At 45.9% G+C, this 25,508-nt stretch overlaps 4 protein-coding genes across 5 annotated transcripts; all 4 read left to right on the top strand.

The window, feature by feature from the left end:
* The first annotated feature begins 3,427 nt into the window (after positions 1–3,427).
* Positions 3,428–5,081, top strand: LOC120682809. Its single transcript, XM_039964829.1, has one exon. It carries the CDS (start codon positions 3,788–3,790, stop codon positions 4,832–4,834), a length of 1,047 nt encoding a protein of 348 aa, XP_039820763.1. The 5' UTR covers positions 3,428–3,787; the 3' UTR covers positions 4,835–5,081.
* A 2,850-nt stretch (positions 5,082–7,931) lies between these two features.
* Positions 7,932–9,450, top strand: LOC120683784 (SUMO-conjugating enzyme SCE1-like). The gene is made up of 6 exons (XM_039965869.1): positions 7,932–8,030; positions 8,156–8,239; positions 8,671–8,766; positions 8,904–8,954; positions 9,066–9,179; positions 9,275–9,450. The coding sequence occupies exons 1-6, from the start codon at positions 7,956–7,958 to the stop codon at positions 9,335–9,337; spliced, it is 483 nt and encodes a 160-aa protein (XP_039821803.1). The 5' UTR covers positions 7,932–7,955; the 3' UTR covers positions 9,338–9,450.
* Positions 9,451–10,564: 1,114 nt separating this feature from the next.
* Positions 10,565–15,025, top strand: LOC120683647 (SUMO-conjugating enzyme SCE1-like). Of its 2 annotated transcripts, none has more exons than XM_039965737.1 (5): positions 10,565–10,856; positions 10,982–11,065; positions 14,254–14,376; positions 14,477–14,590; positions 14,679–15,025. In XM_039965737.1, the coding sequence occupies exons 1-5, from the start codon at positions 10,785–10,787 to the stop codon at positions 14,739–14,741; spliced, it is 456 nt and encodes a 151-aa protein (XP_039821671.1). In that variant the 5' UTR covers positions 10,565–10,784; the 3' UTR covers positions 14,742–15,025. The 2 variants fall into 2 exon arrangements, with proteins under 2 accessions (XP_039821671.1, XP_039821670.1); XM_039965736.1 differs by having other exon boundaries at positions 10,573–10,856; positions 14,254–14,400.
* A 1,962-nt stretch (positions 15,026–16,987) lies between these two features.
* Positions 16,988–17,795, top strand: LOC120680485 (glutathione S-transferase T3-like). The gene is made up of 2 exons (XM_039961981.1): positions 16,988–17,320; positions 17,717–17,795. The coding sequence occupies exons 1-2, from the start codon at positions 16,988–16,990 to the stop codon at positions 17,777–17,779; spliced, it is 396 nt and encodes a 131-aa protein (XP_039817915.1). The 3' UTR covers positions 17,780–17,795.
* Positions 17,796–25,508: the final 7,713 nt, after the last annotated feature.

The following is a 25,508-nucleotide window of genomic DNA, read 5'->3' as shown; positions in this document are numbered from 1 at the left end:
GATGCCCTCCGACGGCACACCATTAAGTAGTATCCTGGAGGTTGAAGAAGTCAGTGTGGCCGCTATCCAATCCCTCCATCTTGTTGGAAGTAGATCGAGAAGATAGTCCCAGCGCACCGAATCGAAGGCCTTGGAAATGTCAAGTTCCATAAGAAGTGTTGGTGTTTTATTTCGGTGGAAACGGTGTGCTATGTTGCGCACGTAAAGGAAGTTATCATGAATGCTTCGTCCCTTGATGAAAGCGCTTTGGCAGGGTGCAATTAGTTCATCCATGCGGGGCGCCAGTCTGTTAGCCATGATCTTGCTGATGATTTTAGCAATAGCGTGTATGAGGCTGATCAGTCGGAAGTCCTGCATAGTCTCAACTCCGTCTTTCTTAGGGATGAGCACGACGCTTGCTGAGTTAAGCAGGTTAAGGTCTGCACACCTGAGGCTGTGAAAGTTGTTTAGTGCCGCAATGATGTCCTGCTTTACCATTTCCCAGCAGGTTTTAAAGAAAAGGCCTGTGAAGCTATCAGGGCATGGCGCTTTGTCCTTGGGAGCTGAGAGATGGTCGCGAGAATCTCTTCCTCGGTGAAAGGCACATCAAGAATGGAAAGGTCCACCTCCGACACACGCAACTGCTCCCAGTTGAGATCTGAGGTTCTTGGCGGTGGGGTGCCCATGATCGCAGATAAGTGGTTCATGATGGTCCTCGTTTTATCCGCATGAGTGACCGCCCACTTACGTCCATTCATTAGCCTTTGTATGTAGTTTTTCCGTCTTCTTGCATTTGCCTTGAGATGAAAGAATTTTGTGTTTGCGTCCCCTTCCCTCAGATAAGCGATCCTAGAGCACTATTTTCGACTGGCTTTCTCGATAACCGCCCATCCCAAGATTCTTCTTTTGATTTTTGCGCGCAGCTGGAACTCCGCGTTTGAGAGCCCTCTGTGCTCCTGGGCTGTGTCGAGGTGTAGTATGACTTCTTGGGCCATATGGAGCTTCATTCTGGCATCAGAGATGATGGTTCGACTCCAAGCTTTAAGTGCTTTCCCAGTGATGAACAATTTGTGTCCCAGTCTATGGAAAGGTTCAGTGTGGCGTGTCGTTTGTGACCAAGCCTGTTGTACCACCGCTTGAAAGCCTGGGAGTTTAGTCCAGAAGTTTTCGAATTTGAAGGGAGTCGGTCGCCGTGGGCCGGACATGTGGGCTAGCAAAAGCGGACAGTGGTCAGAATGTGAGGAGGAGAGTGCGTGCAGCGCATGCTCGTCGAAGGTCATATCCCACCCCTGGTTGCAGAAGAATCAGTCTAGTCGCACCAGTGTCGGCGAGCGTCTTTCATTGCTCCAAGTAAACTTCCTATTCTGTAGGTGGATTTCTTTGAACTCACAGAAGTTCAGAGTCCTCCGAAAAGATCTCATAAGCCGCAGGTTTAAATTGCGGTTGTTTTTGTCCGTAGCCCTATATATGAGGTTGAAGTCTCCCAGTAGAAGCCATTTTGCGTCGCTTGGCGGTTTGATTTGCCGAAGGTGACGCAGGAAATTTTCCTTTTCAACTCGTCGTGAAGTCCCATAGACACCAGTCAAGACAAAGGAAGTGGCTGTATCGCGTACGGTGACCGTTGACGTGATGGAATATCTACCAATATCGATTCGTTGCAGGTCAAGCACTCTATCGTTCCAAAGCAGTAAAATTCCCCCTCTGGTCCCATGGGCCGGCTTGAAGGCGAATTGATTGAGCTTAAAGGCCCCCAGGAAGCAAGCAAGGTTATTGTCGATCAGTTCTAATTTTGTCTCTTGTAAGCAAACGATGTCACACGTGGTTGCGGCGATTGTCTCATGCACAGCCAGGCATCTAGCCGCAGAGTTTAGATCCCTCACGTTCCAGCATAGAATTTGGAAATCGTTCGCATTCATGTTGGCAACCGACAAGACGCATTGGTGCGAAGAGGGAACGGGCAGCCGATCAACTGACGATTGTCAAACGTAGGAGTGAAAAGGAGTTTTGCTCGAAGGTCGAAGCCAGCAGAGCAGAGCAGCGCAGTTTAGGAGATACATTCAGTGAGGTGCCGAAGGTCGAAGCCAGCAGGGTCGCTTAAAGTGGAAGCCCGTAGCCACCAGGGCAGCTGTTCTAAAAATAAGTGCAGATACATGAGGACACTCCCAATACAAACTTTATGATAGAGTCTAAGTCTTCTATTTATTGTGTTTTGCTGATGTGACAGTATATTTATAGAAGAGAGAGATAAAACAAGACTTCAAGTCTTATTTAGACTCCAAGACTTCAAGTCTTATTTAGACTCCAAGTCTTTACGCAAATCAAGAATAAATGTGAGATAGACAAGTAGGCCATATAAACCAAAGTAATACACTTTGCATTGAGAAATATAATTTTTTGTGATGGAGTCTTTGAGGCTTAAGACTCTACCAGTGGAGTCTGCATTGGGACTGCCCTGAGAAGACGAAGTTCTCGCAATCTGTTACAGTCTTTCAGACTAGTGGTAGAAATATCAACTTCAAACAATGCGCCTGATCCAAGCGAAGATTTCACGCAGGAGGAGCGCATTTTTACCCATGCGTTGATGCCTGACGGCCGTTGTTGTACTACTGTTCTGAAACAATGCGCGTTTGGGCCCTCAATAATAGCGCCCAATGGATCGGGGAGACAATTCGTGGGCAAGCCTAATGCTGCCGCGAGCACGCCGATGCCCGCGCAATGATTCCATCCAGATCAAACCCCGCGGCAGAGAGGCTCGCTGCCTCCGTCCCGTCCATCCAGTGACCAAACACTCCCAATCATTCCGCCAAGTCACTGAAAACTGACAGGAAATCTGTATGTCTGCTGTAGATTCAGATTCAGAGCAACGGTGCTGCGAGGTACTGACAAGAAGGAAACTAATCTACGAGTGCCAATTTTTTGAGAAGAAGTTGATCAGTCTATCCAAGTGGACATGGTCGAGCGAGATTGGTGAAACGGAGCTGTAGGGGGCAACATTCTGAAGCATGTGGCTAGCAACCAAAGTGTGACTAGTTTCCGTTGTTTTTGTACTTGGTAAGTTGGTTACTTGTCTGAATTCTGAAGCATGTGGTACTGTACTGTCATGCTCCTGAATTCTGAGAACCGTAGGTACGTCCTGCGTAAATGCATTGCGGCATTAGGCAACGGAAAAGCTCACGAGAAAACATTGCCTTGAGTAAGCAATCTGCTTGAAATGCCCACCCTACTCCCCCATGGCCCTCCTGCTGAAAGAAGAAAGAGTTGCATGCCCTGAAGTCTGATTGTCTGAACGATGAATCTGATGTTCCTTTCATGTTTCAGGCACACACCCTGTCGCAGAGCTGCTAGTAGCTTCCATGGAATTGAACGTTCCACTGTAGGAGCAGGAGCCGCTTCACCTATAAAAAGAGGCATCCTTTTGACAATTCACCTGCTGCCAGAGCTCGACAGACATGATTGTAGCCCGACTGATGAAGAACCTTCGTCCCCAATCCATGTCTCGCAAGTGGCGAGCTTTACTGCCCCCTCGCCACCGGGGCAAATCAATAGCTCTATGGCGCCCCTAATCCCGTCCTGTCCCTGCAGACCACACTCCTACTCACACTTGTGCCCGGTAATAAATCGCACCATCCTGCCATCATCGCTCCCTCCCGTACACTTGCTCATAAATTTAATCACCTATTAACCCAGGTAGATCAAACCTAACCGTGCTGAATGCCACAGCTCCATGCTTCACTCACAAGCCACAAGAATAACAGTAAGTCTCCTGCTGATGCTACACTGTTAGAAAGAAGCTTTTCTCGTTGGCATCATGCTCGCTTTCACTCGCCCAACTAAAATGTCCCCATGCTGTCCCTGTCTTACGCTACCGCTCCTATTTCCAGCGGCCATGACGACAAGTGTTCTGCGCCGCGAAGCTTTTCTCCTCCTCCTCCTGCTGCTGCAGCTCCTCGCGGCGACCGTTGCGCTTGCCGTTCCGCAGCAGCAGGAGCTGCAGCTGCAGGACACCGTCCTGCTCGACGACGTCGTGCAGGAGGCCGCGGAGGAGTGGTACCACGGGAGGCACCGGAGGACGGGCGTCGCGTACCTGCTCGCCCTCCCGGGGAGCCTGTCGGGCGTCGAGACCACCGTGGCGCGGTTCCGCGTCGGCAGCCTCCGGAGGTACGGCGTCCGCCGGTTCGGGGAGTTCACCGTGCCGCCGGGCCTCGCCGTGCGCGGCCTCGCCGCGCACCTGATCGCGGTGCGCGTCAACCTGGGGAACCTCTCGTCCGTCTACGACGAGTACGCGGTGGGCGCCGGCTACCGCCTCGCGTCGCCGGTGCTCGGGCTCATGTTCTACGGCCTGGCGCGGCGCAACGGCACGGCGGCGCTGGAGATCGACCTGACGGACGCCGCCATCCGCGTCAACTTCTCGGTGGCCGTGCCCGCGCTCCAGCCGGGGGCCGCGGCGCTCTGCATGGCCGTGGGGCGGAACGGGAGCGTCACCGTGACGGACGTGGAGGAGGGGACCAACACTTGCCACGCGTCGGACCAGGGTCACTTCGCGCTCGTCGTCGGGGGAGTCAGCGACGGCGGCGGCGGCGGCGGCGGGGAGGCGGACATCGGGGAGGTGAGCAAGTGGAAGCTTGCGCTGTTCGGCGCGGCGCTGGGCGCGGGCGGCACCGTGCTGCTGGGGATGGTCGGCGTGGCCGTGGTGAGCATCCAGCGGCGCAAGTCGGAGGTGGCGGAGATGGAGCGGCGCGCGTACCAGGAGGAGGCGTTGCGCGTGTCGATGGTCGGCCACGTGCGCGCGCCGTCGGCGGCCGGGTCGCGCACCACGCCGGACGAGCTGGAGACCGAGTACTGCGCCACATTGTGACACGGTGCGGGCTGGAACTTGGAAGTAAAAGAATTGTTTGTAGTTTAAAATTTCTTTTTGTCTTGTAACTTTGATCGACATTCTTTATGTAATTTATTCAGCGGTATAATACCTTGATTGAAATAATGGAGGAGGTAAACTCGGGTACTAGTTTGTACAAGTTGTACTTACACAGTCTTAAGTTATTTGTAGTTCCGGTGTCTTGTAAGTATCAACACTGTAATTCCCTGTCTTTTTTTTAAGTACAATTCCCTGTCTTTCTGTTAACAACATGCTTGTCCATTCTTTCATGGACCACCTATTCCCATCACCGGTTTAACATGATGGATACCTGGTCCAAACGCCATTTAAGCAGCTGTGTACTTGCTTTTTTTTTTTCAATTTCAAATGAATTCGAATCTCGCTCGATCAATTCCACTGCGTTCCGATAGTAGTAGTACAACGCTAGTTAAAATTTTGGGGTTTTTTTTGTCTACAGGACACTCTCAAAACATTGATTTGTGCGCTGCACACTACATTCCTTGATATAGTCTGTAGAACACCGTGAGTTGTGAATTTTGTACGCTGCACACTTGATCCATTAAACAACTCATTTGCAATCGGGAAGGTGAGACAATGTGACCTAAAAAGACTAAAATGCCCCTAGCTTCAATGACTAAGGCCAATTTCAGTGGGAGTGTCATAGGAGTGTTATGGATATTAAATTTGCTAACATGTACCAATAGTATGAGGAGAGAGAAGAGAGTAGTGTCATAAAATGTGAGAGGAGTGTCATCACTATGACACTCCACTAGCACAGTTCTCAAGTTTCCAGTCTTGGTAACTGTATCGATAACACTCACACTGAAACTGGCCTAAGTTACTTCCGCTGGTACCTTTTATCCCTTGGAGGCCTTATCCATTCGGGCCATCCATTCGCAGGGGACGAACGGCCGCCGCTGCCCTTCACCTGGGCCTGCGCGTGCGCGTCTGCTAGCGACTGCACCGCCCACGGCGCCGGCGGCCGGCCCCCGCGCGTGTCCGCCACGGCCATCACGCCGTCCTCGCACCCCTGGCCCCTCCCCGCGTGCACATCCGCCACGGCGCCGGCCTTCGCACGGAACCCACGCGCGTCCGCGACGGCACCGCCCACGACTGCGCCGCCCGTCCGCCCGCGACCGAGCCGCCCACGGCCGCCCGTTCGCCCGCGAGGAGGCTGCGACTGCGCCGCCCATGGCCGCCTGCTCGTTCACCCGTGAGGAGGCCGCGACCTCGCCACCGTCGCGCGGAGCCTCCGGTTGCCCGCCCGCAAGTCCGCAACACCACCCCCCCAAGGAGCCTCCAGGGGCATTTTAGTCTTTTTAAGACATGTTCTCTTACTTCATCCGTCCCAAAATAAATGCAATTCTGTGATTCAAAATTTATCCTACAAAGAATGCAACTTTGACTTACCAACCACAAAAAACAAGAGTCTCCGGAAACTTCTCATACAAAAGACAAGCCAATGTCTAGATTTTTCTTACAAAAAACAAGGGGCAATTTGGTAATTTCCACCTAGCATTAATTTACGTGTTCGGTTCTAGAATTGCATTTATTTTGGGACGGAGGGAGTACCTCCCAGATTGCAAATGTGTTATTTAATGGGATCAATGTGCAGCGCACAAAATACATCACTCATGGTGGGCTGCAGACTAAATTAAGGAGTAGAGTGTGCAACGCACAAAACAACATTTTCAGAGTGTCCTGAAGACAAAAAATCCTAAAATTTTGGGAAAAGTCCGGTTTACACTCTCCAACTATCGCAAAAGTCTGATTTTCAACATTCAACTACGAAACCGGACAACATATGTCATCCAACTATCAAAACCGGGCAAATTTGGCCCCTGGGTGGTTTTGAAGGTGGTTTTTCATTTTGTGAGAATTAAAAATATTCAATTTTACACTCAAAAATTTATAAGTAATTAATCTTAAGTTAAAAAATTATGAAATAGGTATCAAAAGTTTTCTAAAAATGTAACAAATCTATTGTGACATGATTTTTGAGCTATTCAAATCTAATTTTTTTTATGTTCATAATATTTGGCTGCTTATAGTTATGCCTATTATTTTTAATAACTAAGATTCAAATAGAGCAATAATAGATAGGTTACATTTTTAGAAAAATTTTGGTACTAGTTTCATATTTTTCTGATTTAAAGTGAATTAGTTTTGATTTTTTTTAAATATAATTAGATTTATTTAATTTTTTTAGAAAATGCAAAACCACCTTCAAAACCACCCCAAGGGCCAGATTTCCCGGTTTTGATAATTGGATGGCCTATGTTGTCCGATTTCGTAGTTGAAGGTTGAAAATCAGACTTTTGCGATAATTCAAGGGTGAAAATTGAACTTTTCCCTAAAATTTTCTAGTGTAGCAATTTGGTGTGCTGGCACGTTCAACCCCAAATCACCGTGTTCGGCTGGTGCTCCAGCCTCCAGTCCTACAATATTTCTCTCTCATATCGCTCCAGCACTAGCCTCCAGCTACCAGCCGGGTAACAATATTTTTCTCTCACAACACTCCAGCTCCAGCCTCCAGCCTGCCGAACGCAGTGAATATGATCCAAAAGAAACTATTGGGCTGAACATTTGTTCAGACCCATTGGGCCGTGAATCTGAATGGCCTGGGCTGCTATGATAACCAATACAAAGGCACAAACAGAGGCCCACGTCGAGTTTTCTTTTGTCTCCTCTTTTGCCCGCGATATGGCCACGTCCTGGGGGGGATTCAATTCCTTCAAGGAATCGGCTTTCTATTTTCTATTTACAACAGAAAATCATTAGGAAGGAAACAAAACGGAAGAATAGGAAGGGACACGGGCTAAACTAAACCTCGGGTAGTCGACGAGTCACGGAGACCCCCCTCCCTTCTCTATTTTACCCCCTCCCCGCTTCTCAAAACAAGGCAGATTAAGGGCTATTTGTACTGTCACCGATTTATGAATGAGTGCTATTGGCGTGATTCATCCTAATAACTATCGATTTGGAGCCAATCAGGTTTTCATATTGAAAAGATTCCACTTCACCACAAACACAAGGCCTGCTGCTCCCTAAATTGTAAAGTCGCCCGTACAGCGCGCAACGCCAGAGTACGTCGGGTGGGATGGCTTCCGGCGGCGGCGTCGCCCGCGGCCGCCTCGCCGAGGAGCGCAAGTCCTGGCGCAGGAGCCACCCCCACGTGCGCGTCATCATGCTCGCTGCTACGTCGTTTCAGTAGGGGATCCCTTTCAGTAGTTCAATGCCGAAGTGCCGCTTTAAGAATGGGACATGGATGCGATGCTTGCTTGCCTCTTTTTTCTTCAGGGCTTCGTGGCCAAGCCGGCGACGCTGCCGGATGGGTCCGTCAACCTCATGGTGTGGAACTGCATCGTCCCCGGCAAGGAAGGAGTAAGCAAAAACTCATCCCCCAACCAAGCCCCTTCCGTTTATTATTCTTCCTAGGCCTCTGGAGGTAACTGAAAAATTAACCTAATAACTTGAGGTTTTATTCGGTAGAGAAAAGTTCGATTTACACTCTTCAACTATCACAAAAACTGGATAACAAAAATCATCCAAACTGTTCAAATCGAGTTGAAGGTTGAAAATCGGACTTATGTATATTTGACTCAAAAAAAAACTGTCTCTTATCTAGAACGAACGGAAGATCAAGTCGTCACGCACTAATTCATATTCCAATGTCTTACTAAGAAATCATACTTTTATAATTTAGCCGCCATAGAACTTGCTGACCTTTTCTGTACATACTCCTTGATGAGGTTTCACAATCTTGCTGCAACTAAGATCGTTGTCTAATTACTACTATATTACAATACATGCAGACTGATTGGGAGGGAGGATATTTCCCTCTATTTCTTAATTTTGATGAAAATTACCCTACTCGCGCCCCTGTCTGCAAGTTTCCTACTGGCTTTTTTCTTCACTCCGTTCGGCAGCCAGCTCCAGCCCAACAGTATTTTCCTATCACACCATTCTAGCCACCAGCTCCAGCTCCAGTCAGCCCAACAGTATTTTTCTCTCACACCATTCTAGTTCCAGCCTGCCGAACGCAGTGCATGTCAATGTCTACAGTACAGGTGCAGTGTGCCTGTCCATCCTTGGTGACGTAAGCTTCAAACTGAGTGGACAGTTTCTTATCAGCATGCCATATTAGTTCTATACCATAGGCAAATAGCACAACTTGCATTGGTCGTCATGAGTTTTGCGAATCTTTCAGGGATGGAAGCCTTCCATCACCGTGCGCCAAATTCTCATAGGCATCCAGGACCTACTTGATAATCCAAATCCAGCATCCTCTGCGCAGGGGCCATGTTGTGAGCTCCTTACGAAGGTCTTAAAATAATTTTGGCTGAAATTTTCCTAATCTTGATAGGATTATGCACTTACTGTTGTGTTCTTTTTTGGCCTGTTTATCGTCATTTGCAGAATTTGCCAGAGTACAAGAATCGTGTTCGTCAGCAGGCCAAGCGGTATCCTTTGCATGTGTAACGGTGGACAGCTTTCAGCAACCAAGATGGTAGAATAACCAAGCGTTCGTTTTGCCGGAGTGGAACTTGTAGTGCCTGTGCTTATTGTTGATCATAAGACTAAATGCAGTGGTTATAAATGTGACATGGGGAATTGGCAAATTACTGTTGGAACTGCTAAAATAATACGGTAGCTACCGGATGTGTACATCTTAGGATCTGTTTGGCTTATCAGCATCCGGACCTACTGTGATGCCTATACAGCGGAAAGCCTTTTGTTCTACGGTGCCTTGAACTGTTCTTGCAATAATGATTCTAGTAACCTTCTTCTTTTGGCGCGTTTTCACAAATTCCTTCAGCAGAGCAACGAAATCGCAAAAAGTGTCTTTGGGCACATCGTTAGATAAACCACGCCAGGACGAGCTGGAGACTGAGTACTCACGTTGCCGGTGGTCAAGCTTCGTTGATACCCGCATATGTTCCCTACCCGCCATGAGTTAATTATCCAATTATTATGCTCCACATAAACTGCTCGCTTTGTATTGCCCAAACACATTCGCTCTGTGTCGGCTGGCTGTGGTTTGGTGATTAATGCTGATTTGGTGTGAGAGAAAAACATTAGCTGGCTGGCTGACAAGCCAGTTGAACAGAGTGATTATAGCCTCAATTGTTTTTGAGAGTAGTAGGTTACGACGATAATCTTCAAGTTATTTGCTTAGCAGAACTGAAAGTAGACTCAAAAGAACTATTGCCAATTCCAGGAGAAGAAAGTAGACTCAAAAGAATTATTGCCAATTCTAGGAGAAGATGGGTCTCCAAGATAGGTCTCTAACTCTAGTTTACTATGATGACTTGAATTGCTCTCATATATAAACTTCTCTAGTCCCAATCTAGTTGCAAACAAACTAGATAATGATTGTGTTGAAGGTACTGTTGCCTCAAAATTTCTTGATGAGTTAGCATCTGATGATGTTTGTGAGGGTCGACTTACATGTTCACTAAACAACTCAAGAAATTTTCTTGCATATTCGATTCTTAGTTCAGCTACAAATGATCATAAAGCAACCTATAGTAGTACTCGATGAATTTCATTTTTTACCGGAGTTAAGAATTATTGCAATCTTCAATAATTTATTTACAATATCTCAATATTTCTCAAACTTATCCACGGACTATTGGGCAATTTTCATGGGCTGACAAGCGCAGACGACAATAAACAAAAGGCCCAAGCAGGAGCAGAAAGCGATCAGTCGCCGCCGGTTGCCGCCGCCTCGGGGTTCGGGCCAACCACCCACACTCCCGCAGTAACTCGTCCAAACCCACCTCCCACCGCGGAAGCTGAACCGCAGCGGCAGCAGGCCCGGCAAGGCGGCAACCTTCCACACAAATCTCACATTGCTCTCGGCGCTCGATTTCCCCCCAAATCGAAGCCAACCCCAGGCACAGCGCGCTCGAGTCGGGCTCGTCGGATGGCGTCCGGTGGAGTCGCCCGCGGCCGCCTCACCGAGGAACGCAAGATGTGGCGCAAGAGCCACCCCCATGTGCGTGCCACCGCAACCTGTTTCTGCTTCGCCGCCGCTACGCCCTGCTCTGCTGCTGCAGGTAGGAGTACAGTTCCTCGCCATTTTCGAACTTGAGGGCTTTGGTGTTTGTTTGATTCCTTCAGGGGTTCGTGGCGAAGCCGGAGACGCTGCCGGATGGGTCCGTCAACCTCATGGTCTGGAAATGCGTCGTCCCCGGCAAGGAAGGCGTAAGACCCTACTCACAATCACAACTCTCAGGTGCCGCTACTGTGTTTGGCGAAATGGCGTTATCGGCAAACACGCATCGTTTTTCCAGTTTTGCCGAGTACCCACCTGAAGAGTGCACAACGATTCATCTAAAAAAAGAGATTCGACAAGAATCTTCATGCTTTTGTTCTAGCTAAGATGCTGGATGACATGACGAGTTAAAAAAAACTAGGATGTTAGATCTGTCCATGATTGTGTGTGTGTGTTGTTGGGGGGGGGGGGGGGTGCTGGGTAAGGCTTTCATACGAGTCTCAAGGGATTTTGCAGCACTTCGTCTGGAACCATTGTTTCTGGACTGTGAAACCCTTGCAGGTTGCAACTGCAAGCATGTTCATACTTTACAGCTCACTGTTCTAGTGTTCTAGATAGCCATAATCGTTTACAGTGCTGTTTATGAAGGCTTCAGTGAAATCTACAGTCATGTCACATTGTTTAGATACCAAGAAAATCATTTCCAATTGGTTTTCGTTGCCACTTTATTCTGATGATTGTGTTGTTTGGACACCAAATGAATTCATTCCCAATTGGTTGTCAGTGCCAATCAATTCTTATGACACAAAAACTTTCTAGATTGCTACAACTTAGCAATGACTTATGCTGATCTGTTATTTCTTGGTGCAAAAAGAACTATTTCAGCCTGTTGTCCCGAAGCGGAAACAAGCAAAGCGTTATAATCTGGCAAGGTTTTAAGACTTTAAGTTTTTAAATTCCTAGGCTTTCAGCTTAAGTAAACTAGAATCTCAATGGTTTTCTGGTCTTATGGACAAGTTGGTGGTATCACCGGATGCATCCGGGAATGTGATGCCCTTGAATAGTGTCATCTCTGAAGGTAACAACCACAACAACATAGCTTTTTATCCCAAGCGAGTTGGGGTAGGCTAGAGATGAAACCCACAAGACACAAAGGTCACGGTTCAGGCACGTTGATAGCTAGTCTCCAAGCGCTCCTATCCAAAGCTACTTCCTCAGAGATATTCCAATCTTTAAGGTCTCTCTTAACCGACTCGTCCCAAGTCAGTTTAGGTCTACCTCTACCCCTCTTTACCTTATCGACACGCTTAAGCACCCCACTACGCACCGGCGCCTCAGGAGGCCTCCGTTGGACATGTCCAAACCATCTCAACCGATGTTGGGTAAGTTTCTCCTCAATTGGTGCCACCCCTACCCTTTCCCGAATAACTTCGTTCCAGACTCTATCCCTCCTTGTGTGCCCGCAAAACCATCGCAACATCCGCATCTCTGCTACACTCAGTTGCTGGACATGTCGCCTTTTTGTAGTCCAACATTCAGCACCGTATAATTCTCCGGGCGAATCGCTGTCCTATAGAACTTACCTTTTAGCTTTTGTGGCACCCTCCTGTCATAGAGGACACCAGAAGCTTGACGCCATGTCATCTCTGAAGGTGTAAGGAAGAAAAAAATCATATGTTCCATATATGCTGGTACTGTGGTTGGTAGCCTTTGCAAGCGTGGGATTCTTGTTCAGTTTTGCTGTGGGAACTTATTGTTTGATCCTGTCCCACTCGCAAATTAGAAAATAATGTCTAAAAGGTAAAATTTGGAAAGGATCTATACTAGTTCAATCTGTTCGTACTGCAAAACATATTCTACTATAAAGAATTCATGTTTTTCTGCGAGTGAAGAAAAATCCATTATGTACTATATAAAATTCAGGGTTTTTCTGCTGCATGTAACAGTCGACAATCCAATTCTATTATAACAATATTTTGATTTTTTCCTCTGGCATAAAATGGTTTACGAGCTATGGTCATGAAGGCTCATATGAATCCTGTGATATGGGTCCATGTGTTATTTGTTTCAAATAGGTTATTGGTGTCACTTTATCCTGATACTGCAGTTTAAACTTTGTACAACACTAAAGTTCATCAAACCTTTATGGCATCTAAAAGACAGTTTTGATATACTCCCTCCGTCCCAAAAAACAAGTCATTCTAGAGATTTTAGGACAAATTAATAAGAAAGCAAAATGACCATGTTTGCCCCTAGTTATTATCCATATTTAGCACCAATTGATTTTTGCATGCACTTGCAGTTTCTAAATAGGGTAAGATGACTTGTTTTTTGGGACAAATTTTGAATGCTAGAATGACTTGTTTTTCGGGACGGAGGGAGTATGTTTGTAGAAACAGGAGTATAATATTTGAACTTATGTCCTAAAACAGAAATAGGGCGCACATTTTAGTATGACAAGAAGTTTTAGACTCCCTGTCTTCTGATATTTTAACTAAGAACTGCACTAGTCTTCATCTGACAACAGACTTATGTATCTTTGATTTAAATGTATTCTTTTCCTGGAATGGTGGTCATAAATTACCGAGTCACATATTAGTTTGTCTTGACTGTTTTTAGAAATTTATTGACAACTAGGATGAATCTGACCATTTTAAATCTAGGATCTAGTAATCTACTAGTTTATTATTAGCTAGCTCAAAGATTCAGGATGTCCGTGGGTAAATAAAGAAAGCAATTGAGCTGTGGCTAACAGCACTTAGGTTGCATATGTACCACCAGAACACCACTGTGCAGTCGATTAGTTAATCCTGGCACTATTATATAGTAGTATTTTATTGATTTTTTACTCGTGTCCAGGCCTAAATTTGAAATGAGCTGATCTTGTAGTAACCAAATGAGGCAGAGCATGATGGAATCAACTGAAAATCTAAAATATTGTATTTTTGTTAACTGCATTTTCCCTGCGAACAAGATAACATGCTTTAGCAGCCCCATAACCAAAGAATGGTTAGAAAAGTGTGCTTTGGATTTTAAATATTTTTACTAGTTTTTAATTAAAAACTCCGAACATTGCTAGTACTGAAACAAATCATTTTCCATAAAGGTCTTGCAAATCAATGTGAATGCTTGTAAGCTACTCATACAATTTAGTTGTTCTGTTGCATTTGTTAATGTTATAGATTTTGTACTGGTTCTCAATTCGATAGTTTTTGCCATACAAACTTGCAAATCTGTTACCACTTCTTTTGTTGGTGGATACTGTTGTCATCGGATCATCTCTACAACTGTCACTCTACTCACTACCTTCCTCCAGCCCAATCTGTCTTACGCTCTTAGCATATAAGTAAGATTGTGTGTTTACTTATCCTTGTCTTTATCTTTTATCTTTATGCAGACTGATTGGGAGGGTGGACATTTCCCAGTTACCCTCCACTTCACTGAAGATTACCCGAGTAACCCTCCAACCTGCAAGTTTCCACGAAAGTTTTTACATGTCAATGTCTATGATTCTGGGGATGTATGCCTGTCAATACTTGGCGACGTAAGCTTTAACTCAATGGATTCTTTCTTCTTTTTCATCACTTGGCCTTCATGACTTTTCTATTTTTCATTCTCAGGCATGGAAGCCTTCCATCACCATGCGGCAAATTCTTATAGGCATCCAGGACCTTCTAGATAACCCAAATCCAGCATCCCCTGCACAGGATTTGGCCTATGATCTCTTTACAGAGGTCTTAACACAACATAGGCTGAATCTTATAAGTTTTTAATTAAGCACTTACTATTGTGTTCATTTCTGACATTTACTGTAATTTGCAGAATATGCCGGAGTACAGGAAACGTGTTCGTCAGCAGGCCCAGCGGTATCCTTCCCTCGTGTAGCATTGGACTGTCTGCCAGAGCTAACCAAAGTACTAATGGTTGAGCGGAACTTGTCATGATTGTGTTTCAGATCACACACTGGAATTGGCGACATAGCCGTACGCTTATTGGAACTGCTAAATGCACTTAGAATGCAACACTTATTGCTAATTCTTATCACCACATTGTGGTGCCTAAAGTGTGGGAAGCTGTATTATTCTACTTTGTCGTTTTATTGTCATTTTTAATGTGAGGACTTGAGCCACTTCATCTAATTCTCCAATCAACCGAACTAATCTTGTCAACTTCGAGGAGAATTGAAGAAAATAATGTCTAAATTTATTAATAATATACTATATTTGATGATAAATTTTAAATGTTTGGATGGTTTATATTTCAAAATGAAGACCATATATCCTTGATATCCTTGTGGTAGCTGCTCCCGAGGACTCCAAATGACGAGTCTGTTGATCACGCGAGCGGGAGGAGCTGCTGCAAGGTTTGGTCAGTCTCACTGCACAGTTTGGTCAGTTTCACTGCACAATTTTATGGCGTAGTTATCAAGACAGAAAACTAGCCAACCGTGATAGATGAGTTCTACGGGGATGAAACTACTCTATCTCATAAAACTCTCTCATTCTCTTTCCTCGTTATGTCAGCAAAATTGATGATGTGACATAGAATTTAATGTTATGAAACTCTTTATGAAACTTCCATTAAGCATCTCTAAGAGATTCTTTATATCTTCTTTAATTTATAGAAATAAAGATTTTGGTGAAAATTACCCATCAACTGCCTCTTCAATTGAATATTCAAATATAAATATTCTTTATTTTAGATTTCATGTTAGCTAAAGATGGAGAACAAGAATAACTCTCTAGACTGTAAAAAAGATATATAGAAAAATTATTAAAAAATACAAAGATATAGAAAACGGAGACTACACAAAGATATAAAAAAACGGTTGAAAAATATAAAGATATAGAAAATGAGTTTTTACCAAATGACTCTCCAAATGATGTTGTAAGGCTGTTTCCAGCAGGCCCCCTATCAGCATGCGCATGCGGAAAATTCGCTTTCTTGGCAACTGTAGCGGCGTCCAGCAGACTGCGGGTGCGAGCGCGCAAAAAACGGATCGGTCCGGCGTGTTCCCCATTTTCATTCATTCTCTCTCATCCCCGCATCCAAGAAAATCAACTGCTTCCTTCCCCAGCCCGCGACTCTTCCGCCCGAGCCTTCCCAGCCCCGGACTCTTCCGCCTGAGCACGAAGGTCGCCTCCCCCGACCACCACAAGCCCGGACCTGGAGTTGAAGGCCAGATCTCGGATCACACAGCAGGGGGAAAGCAGAGAAGCAGGTCAAGAAAGGCGGAAGCAGGGACGACGCACGAAATCCCTAGGCTCCTCTTCACCCGGGAGTGCCAGTTCTTCATCGGCTCCGGCGACTACAGCTGATACAAGGTGAGTTCTTGGATCTCCCATGTTCTGGATTGGTGGTATAGGGCTCGATCTGGAGGTGGATGAAATGCATAGGCCGGTTTATTTTCCACCCGTGTCGGGAACGCGCAGGGATTTGGGGGCGCCGTGATATTTTCCACCTTGTGGGGAATGCGTACATCCAGGGATTTGGGCGTCGGGAAGAACATCTATTCCTATGTTGAGAAGGGTCAAAGGAGTTCGCGAGATTTCTTGATTTCTAGGTCACAAATGAATCTCCTTTCTTTTTGAAATCTTGGGTTTTTGGTAGAGGCAGATTATCATGTAGGTTTGAATTAAGAGGTTGACACACTTTGCCTTCCCACAATTGCCATTGTGTAGCAGAAATTATAAAAACATGAAGAACCTGTTAGACAAAACTTGATTTTATCCACCTTTGACATGTGCTATGTGCTGATTATGTTGTGTATGCATGTATAATTGTTAAAGTTTATACGGTAACCTCTTTGTTTGTGCTCAAGTGATGGCAATAGTATGGTATTTTTATCCTCGGCTACGCTCTAGTCTTCACCATAGCGAATATTGCATATATGACAGGGGATCAATGGAGAACGTGTGGCAAGGAATGGGTAATGCCTCTCAACCAATTGGTGAGGTTAATTACACCCCTGGCATCGACATAGGTGAAGCCTACATGCCCACTGAACAGTAACTTAACAACCTCCCTCCAGATGTATGGCATTGAAATTGTGTTTCCCTTTTCTTTTAGCAAAACATTATTTAATGTGTTAGCACTGACTATTTTCTTATATGCATTTAAAGGGGTCCGAGATGAACACTGCCGTGCCAGCTCAACCTAGCGCCCCCGAAGCACGCAGGAAAGGAACTTCCAAACGTTTGAAGAACTTCTCAACAAAGGAGGATGAATCATTATGCTCAGCGTACATTAATGTGAGCAAGGATCCTATTGTGGGAACCAACCAGCCAATCCGATCCTATTGGGGAAGGATAAAAGCTTACTTCGAAGAAGATAGTGAATGTACCAGGTCCCAGTCTTCCCTGCAGCATAGGTGGGCTGATATCCAGAAGGATACTTCAAGATTTTGTGGGTTTTACTCTGAGATTGAACGGAAAAACCAGAGTGGCAAGAGCGATGGTGACAAGGTAAGGAAACACTCATAGATAAAATAGAACTCTTGTCTTGAGTATAGAAGGGTTGAATCATTTAACTTCAGTCTGTAAAACATCTCTTATTCCTTTTAGAATATAGTTGGACTAGCACAAAGGAAATCAGTAATTGAAGAACACTAAATCATATTCCTTTTAGATTATAGTTGGACTACCATTTAACTTCAGTCTGTAAAACTTCTCTTATTCCTTTTAGAATATAGTTGGAAGTTGGACTACCATTTAACTTCAGTCTGTAAAACTTCTCTTATTCCTTTTAGAATATAGTTGGACTAGCACAAAGGAAATCAGTAATTGAAGAACACTAAATCATATTCCTTTTAGATTATAGTTGGACTACCATTTAACTTCAATCCATGGTTGTATGTGCAGGTGAAAGACGCTCTCCAGATGTATGAGGGAATTGTCGGTGCCACTTTCAAGTTCATTCATTGATAGGCCAAATGGAAGAGACAAGGCCAAGAAGGCGCGCAACAGCACCTCTTCCTCATCTTCAGCTTGCTTTGGAGTCCTGCAAAAGAAGTCCATGGATCGGAGCGCTTATGAAGAACGGGTTCAGGCTGCAAGCGAAGAGGAGGCTAAAGAAATCGCTTCTCGCTCTGAACGCAAACTGGCTATATAGGAAGAGCAACTACAAATCCAGAAAGCCCAAGTGGAGGTACAAAAAGAGATGCTCCAACTGCAGAAGGAAGATCGGGAAGAATAGATCATGACCATGGATGTCGAGAAGATGCAACCATGGGTCCGCGATTACTACATCAACAAACAGAAGAAGATATTTGCTATGAGCTTCAGAGATGATGGTTCCAATGGCCCTGGTGGGCAGTAGATGCGATTTTATCAGCTTCTTTATCGAATTATGTGTTGAACTATGCATGATCGGGATGTTCCCTGAACTAGTACAATTATCGAATTATGTGTTGAACTATGCATGACCGGGATGTTCCCTGAACTTGTACAATTATCAAATTATGTGTTGAACTATGCATGAACCTGAATGTTCCCTAAACTAGTACAATAATAATTATGTGTTGAACTATGCATGACCCTGAATTGGACATCGTAGTAACTCTGTTGGGGACTAATTTCAGCATTTCATTCTGTAGGATCAAGAACACCGACTAGATGGGGGTGAATAGGCGGTTTAAAAACTAAAACCAACAACACTAGATAAATTTAATTAGTAACAAAGGAAAGCCCTATGTCATGCTACTACTATCTCTAGATGGGTTTGTAACGTAGGGTGACAAGATATAAATCAAGCTCTAGTAAAGTAAATTGCTCAAAGTAAAAACAAGAATTAAAGTGAGCAAGAGAAGTAACCAAGGTTGACACAAGAATTTATCCCGTGGTGTCGATGACTTGCCGGTCACCCCTAATCCACGTTGAGGTGGATTCCAAGAATCAACCGCTCCTCTATCAAGAACCTCTTGATCTTGAGCCGGCTTGAATCAAGGAGCTGCTCCACACCTCGATTCCACTAGAGTTGCTCTTCACCACTCCGGTGAGGTGAGCACAAGACCTCTCACAACCGAAATCGGGGCTCCTCAACAATCTCCTTGGAGGAGCTCCACGAAATCCTCTTCTCCAAGCCGTCTAGGGAGCGGCAACTCCCAAGAGTAACAAGTCGATGACGCTTGCTTGAAGTTTCACTAGTGCCACAAAGCTCAAACTCTTGATGCAATGCACTATGAAGCCCTCACACCCTCAAGAATGCAATATCTAAGCAAGTGTGTGTGAGAGAGTGATGCCTTAGCTCTATAGTGTCAAGTATGCAGTCCAAATGGCCAAGAGAATGACCCAATGGCCAGGCATTGGGTATATATAGACATCCCTTCAAAAACTAGCCGTTACACTCTTTTCTGCGAAGTCGCGGACCGTCCGCGGTTCAAAAACCGGACCGTCCGCCGTTATAAACCAGTGAGTCAGAGTGCATTTAATGCGTGTCAGAACTAGCCGTTACAGCACTGGCGGATCGTCCGCGCCCCAGGGGCGGACCGTCCGCAGTTATGTGTTCCACACCACCAGAGACGAACATCATCTCTGGTACAACTTTGAAAAAGGCCGACGGACCGTCCGCTCCCTAGGGGCGGACCGTCCGCCGTTCATCCTTGAAATCCACCAGAGACAACAATGTCTCTGGTACAAACTGTCACATAGCCGGCGGACCGTCCGCGCCCCAGGGACGGACCGTCCGCCGCACAGATCATAACCTCTACTAGAGAAAGCACCCTCTCTGGTACAATTTGAGTTAGAGCTGCGGACCGTCCGCCCACCTGGGCCGGACTGTCCGCCAGTCACATCTAATTTCCACCAGAGCCAAACATGCTCTCTAGTACGTGTGCGGACCGTCCGCGCTCTAGGGAGCGGACTGTCCGCGCTTGTGCAGTCAGCTCTCAAACTTGTTCTTTTTCAAATCTTGTCAAAGCGTCGTTAGCCATTATGCATGCACCTAGACATTTTGAGAAAAATAGCACTAAAGACCCGTCAAGCATGAGTACACAACCCCTCTTGATAATACGGCTATCTATCCAACAATTCCGATCACTTTTCATCCACTAAACGCCTTGTGACCGGTAAGATACAAAAGCCCTATTTTATACCTTTGCCTTGAGCCCGAGCTTTGCATATCATCTCCAAACTTCACACGTTCACAACCAAATCCCTTTCATCCGTGGATCAACCTATGCTCATTATCTCGAATGAAATTGTTAATCCACAAAACGTTGTCATTAATTACCAAAACTCAAATTAGGGGCCTAGATGGTTTCAATCTCCCCCTTATTAGTATTTGATGACAACACTAAATTTTGGAGTGATAAAAGTGTTCAAGTCAACTTTATACACTATGCATAAGGTGGACTTGGAATTGAACTTTGGAAGAACTTACTCATTTTTCTTGAAAATTTCAGAATATGGTATGAATAAATTCACCAAGTTCGATGAGTAGAGAGAACTCCCACTTGATATGTGCATATAAATTTGCATGAATACCAAGAGCACATATATATATTTGAAAATTTTGACGGAGTTTTCCCTAGAAGTGGAAATCAAGGCATACAAGATAGAAGATATATATATGATATGAATTTTAGCTTGGTTAACACAACCTCACAACCACAAGATGAACATAAATAGATAAGAGTAACACAAACCAACATAGTTCATCACACATTACAAACCAAATGTTCAAATCCAAACACAAGTCTCAAACCGAGTTCATGCAAGACACAAATCATAAACATGTAATGCAATAGTTCAACACAAATAAACACGAGTAGCAAGCGGAAGCCGAAAGCAAATGATCTCCATGAGAAGTCCATGAGCTCCCCCTAGATCCAAGCACTCCAAAGCTCCTTCTCCCCCTTTGGAATCAATTGCCAAGAAAGTCAATCCATCGGTGGTGGAGGAAGTGGTGGTGGGTAGAACGGCTGGTGCGGGTAGAACTCTGGAGGCGGCACTGGAGTCGGAAATACTGAGTAGAAGTGGTCAGAAAACCCGGTGAAGGCTGTGCTGAAAGTATCAAAGCGCTGCTCTAGCTGCTCCTGCCTCTGCTCAAGCTGCTCAAACTGCTCAGAAGAGGGCAAATCCTCAAAGCGTGAGTCAAGAGCTGCTATGTCTGAGTGTAAACTCTGCTGAACCCCCTGCATCTGAGACATCATGGGCTGGAACATCTGCTGCTGCATGTTCTGGAAGTTGAGGTTCATTTGATTCTGCATCTGACTAGCCAACCCCGCAATCTGAGAGGACATGCTCTCCTGCATGGATGCAAAGTAAGGGTCAAAGTAACCAGCTGGAGGAGTCCACTGCTGCTGTACTGGAGGATGTGGTGGTGGCATGGCATGCTGAGCTGCAGCTGCTCCCATGTGAGCATCATCATCACTATCATCAGCATCATCCTGCCCCTGTGCTTCAGCATCCATATCATCTCCAGGGAAAGGAGTCAAAGGCCTCAAAAGAAAAGTATTGTCATTCTTGAATGGCCTGAAAGGAGAGTGTTTGCTTTCACATATCCCTCTGAAGCTAGACTTGACCTTGATGATGGACATAATGTATGGATCAAAATATAAGTTCATCTCCATGTTAAGCCTTAAATCTGCAAGCTGATCTATAATAAGAGCAATGACATTTATTCTATTTCCGTTCATGATATGAGATATCACATTCCAATAGAGCCCTCTAATCTTGTCCTTGTTGCCACTCTTAGGCATGAATGTGACTCTGACAATCTTATTAATCACTGCAGGATGATGCCTTAGACCCTGAGTGCCCCTAAAGCTTCTAGCAATACCAAGATGTGCAGGCTCATAGTACATGGGGTAGTCATTCTCATCTAGAAGGTTTTCTAACACAACATTCACACTTTGCTCACTAGTGATAAAATCATAATCCAACTAATTAGCCTCAGCAAACTGTGCAAATGTAGCATAATAGGTTCTCTTGCCAGCTGTCCACCAAAATGTTTCTTCAACCATGTCGATCTCTAGGGTGGCATAGAACTGACGTATGACTGTTTCATTCCAATCACACCTATGCTGCAGAAAATTTGCTAACCCCATTTGTTCAAATCTATCCACTAGATCAGACATGACTTCATGTGATCTCATATAGTCTAGGTCAAGGGTCTGATGTTTGAATACATTCTTCTTAACTAGATGACCAAAGTAAGCATCTTTTTGTACCTCAGTTTTGAAGAAGAGGATGTTGATGTCCCGAGGCAAGTTGAACTAGTTCACTGCTCTAGCATTGGCATAGCTCTCAGCAGTCCACTGTCAGGTAGGAAGATCTAGCCCCATCAGATCTGTAACATCATCCTCAACTTCCTCAGTCTCTTCCTCTGAAGATTCATCACCAACATCACCCACTGAAGATGCTGCAGCCATCTCACTGAGATTGGGAGCATAGTCCACATCATCAGAGTCATCACTGTCTTTTTGTCTTTTGGAAGTCATAGCCTTCTTGATTTTGGAAGCAGTGGCTTTGAGAACCTTCCGGGGTGGCCTGAGATCAAGATTTAATCATAAGAATAATTACTAAAGCAATAGAACCAATCCATAATGATATAAGTCAGTTCAGTAGGCATATGAAAAATCTGACACTGGTGGACCGTCCGCACTTCTGAACGCGGACCATCCGCGGTTCATGAACCACCACGGAGGACCGTCAGCGTTCAGCAGGCGGACTGTCCGCGACCCATCTGTTCTGCGCAGGAACACAAAATCGCCCTCAACTTTGATTCACCCATATTTTGAGTTTTGATTCAAATCCACCAACCAAATTTTAACTATAGCATCTCCTCATCACTAGGAACAAGATCCCCCAAGTATTTTCAAGAATCCATGGTCCAAAAACAGATCGGAGTATCTAACTCTAACTCTTTCCAATAAAGAAATCCAAGAACAAGAGTTAGGGATTCGTCAAAATACCGAGAGGACATGATGTACAATCTTGAGAAGAGTCCGGGGATGTTCTCGGACCGTCCGGGAACCACGCCAAAAAGCCTTGACCTTGTCGTCTCCCCCACGTGATTGAGAGAGAAAGAGAGAGCTTTTGGATGAGGTGTGTGGTTTGGTGGGGGGGGGGAGTGAGAGGGACACCCATTATAAGTCAAGTCTGGCCGACCCCACCATTCTGTCCAGTCGCGGACTGTCCGCGGTATCCTGGCGGACCGTCCGCCTATGAATTTTTACACTGACACCCGACTGAAACTGCCTCTGGCAAATTCTTCCCAACACAGGCGGACTGTCCGCAGACCTATGCCAGACCGTCCGCTCCTTGCTCAGTGCCAAACCACCGGTGTATCCGAAACTTGCCGGATGAACCGATGATACGCGGACCGTCCGCGGTCCTTTGGCGGACCGTACGGAGTGTAATTTTGCGGTTGAGAACTTCTCTGCAGAGCCTTTGGTGAACAAGTCTCATGAACGGCGGACTGTCCGCCTCTTACCCGCGGACCGTCCCCTGTACCAAATTTCAGACAGCCCAGAATTTTGCCAACTTTCTCAATTCCAACTTCAATTTGTGATCATTGCTCATATAAAAATCCAAAAATCTCAAATCTTGCATGAAAACCTTCAAAAGACTCATATGAGCAAGTTACAACAAGAATTCAAAAATAAATCGAGTAAAATCATGAAAACTCATAAATGGCTAAAAAATACCTCAAAAAATCAGAAAAATGAAACAAAGAGTGCATGAAAGAACCATATGCCACATGTGCTAGTTTTCAAGCCACATTTGAGAAGTCAATTATATTTAACTCATTTCTTAACTTGCAAAACCGAGATTCATCCAATGGCTTGGTAAATATCTCGGCTAATTGATCATCCGTGCCAATACCATCAATCTTGATATCACCCTTGTTCACATGATCTCTAAAAAATGATGGCAGATATCAATATGCTTAGCTCTTGAATGTTGAACCGGATTAGTAGCAATCTTCACGACACTTTCATTATCACACAACAAGAGAATTTCATCAAATTTCACACCATAGTCAAGAAGAGTTTGCTTCATCCATAACAATTGTGCACAATAACTTTCGGCCAAAATATATTCCGCTTCAGCGGTTGAAATAGCCACGGAATTTTGCTTCTTTGATGACCAGGATACAAGAGATCTTCCAAGAAATTGACAACCACCAGAGGTGCTTTTCCTATCAACCTTGCACCCCGCATAATCCGAATTCGAGAATCCAACCAAATCAAAATGAGCACCCTTGGGATACCATAAACCCATATTAGGAGTATATTTCAAATATCTCAAGATCCTTTTGACGGCGGTCAAATGACATTCTCTAGGTGCGGCTTGAAATCGTGCACACATGCAAACACTAAACATGATGTCGGGCCTAGATGCGGTCAAATAAAGCAAACTACCTGTCGTGCTGCTGCAGACCACGGCCGGGTGGTGGAAGGCACCCGCCCTAGCCCAGAGGGTGTGTACTCGGGGGTTAGCTAGTCCCAGATGGATCTCACTCAAGAACACGATGAACACATCAAGATTTAGAGTGGTTCGGGCCGCCGAAGCGTAATACCCTACGTCCACTGTGTGTTGTATTGCCTTCCCACGAGAGTGAGAGAGGTTTTGAGAGCTTGTGTGTCCGGAGAGCCAGACTGTGTTCTAACGGGCGTGCTCTCCCTTTTATATGTCCAAGGGGAGCACGTACACTGAGCGGGGCCCCGACATGTGGACCCGGTGATGTATTATAAGCTACACTTTGGCCTTCAATGCCTCAGATCCGGAGATCTTGTCGTCGGCTTTCGTGCGTAGCTTCTGACCAGGGATGGTATTGAGCTGTCCTGTCGGAGTAGAGTCTAGCCTCTGCAGCTGCGCGTCGAGGTCATAATGAAGCGCCGAACTACTGACTCTGTCCACTGTAGCAACGTGCACTGTTGCTCCAGTCAGTAGCTGGTCATCATGACTCGTCGCCTATGCGCGCGGCGCTGAGTCTTTAATGCTTGCCTTGGTAACTGTCGAGCCGCCTCGGCAACTAGCGATCCACAGTGTGGACTGACAAAAGCTGCCCCGTGCCCAGCGGCAGCAGAGCACACCTCAACCACTCACACTTAATGCGGGTGGGTGAGGGAGCTTCCAGCGGAAGGCTTGTGTCCGCGCCCGCGTCTGCGTGACACGTGGCGGCTCCGGACCCCTCCCGAGCAGCTAGCTGAGCCGAGAGCTCACGGGGGTCCGGATAGACACGTGGAGGTCCCGGACTCATCTGCGGGAGTCCGGATGGCACGTGGAGGTCCCGGACCCACATGCGGGGGTCCGGGTCCGCAGCCATAGGTACTGAGCATTTCCACCTCTGGGACACGTGGTGACACCAGACCCGTCCCCGAGCGGGAAGCAGGCCCGGGACCGTTGATCCGGTGAGATAGAGTCGGACCCCAGGGGTCTGGCTGCTCAGCTCCTTAGGGCGTAGTTACGGATAACTACGGGAGTCTTGGCACAGTAGGAGTGGGTACCCCAGTTGCAGGGTACCGACAGAGGCCCCCGGGCCCGCCTCGGGAGAGGCAACGAACCCGCAGGTGGGGCCACTACTGTGAACAACTTGGCTGCTTCTGGCGCCCAGCGGTGCGCGCCGCAAGGGTCTTGTCCTGCGTCGTCCATCTTTTGGGTCACCTGCTATATCATCACATTTGGACCTGCACATGACTCAAGG

Source organism: Panicum virgatum, chromosome 7N (genome assembly GCF_016808335.1).
Source record: "Panicum virgatum strain AP13 chromosome 7N, P.virgatum_v5, whole genome shotgun sequence".
Classification (NCBI taxonomy): domain Eukaryota; kingdom Viridiplantae; phylum Streptophyta; class Magnoliopsida; order Poales; family Poaceae; genus Panicum; species Panicum virgatum.
The sequence above is the reverse complement of the archived record's forward strand: the minus strand, read 5'-3'. Positions and strand labels throughout refer to the sequence as shown.

Coding starts and splice junctions, on each gene's coding strand:
- LOC120682809 (XM_039964829.1), top strand. CDS start 3,788: ATGCTCGCTTTCACTCGCCCAACTAAAATGTCCCCATGCTGTCCCTGT.
- LOC120683784 (XM_039965869.1), top strand. CDS start 7,956: ATGGCTTCCGGCGGCGGCGTCGCCCGCGGCCGCCTCGCCGAGGAGCGC. Junction 8,240..8,670: donor TCGTCCCCGGCAAGGAAGGA/GTAAGCAAAAAC, acceptor CAATACATGCAG/ACTGATTGGGAGGGAGGATA. Junction 9,180..9,274: donor GTTGTGAGCTCCTTACGAAG/GTCTTAAAATAA, acceptor CGTCATTTGCAG/AATTTGCCAGAGTACAAGAA.
- LOC120683647 (XM_039965736.1), top strand. CDS start 10,785: ATGGCGTCCGGTGGAGTCGCCCGCGGCCGCCTCACCGAGGAACGCAAG. Junction 10,857..10,981: donor GGCGCAAGAGCCACCCCCAT/GTGCGTGCCACC, acceptor TGATTCCTTCAG/GGGTTCGTGGCGAAGCCGGA. Junction 14,401..14,476: donor GCCTGTCAATACTTGGCGAC/GTAAGCTTTAAC, acceptor TTTCATTCTCAG/GCATGGAAGCCTTCCATCAC.
- LOC120680485 (XM_039961981.1), top strand. CDS start 16,988: ATGAACACTGCCGTGCCAGCTCAACCTAGCGCCCCCGAAGCACGCAGG. Junction 17,321..17,716: donor GCAAGAGCGATGGTGACAAG/GTAAGGAAACAC, acceptor TTGTATGTGCAG/GTGAAAGACGCTCTCCAGAT.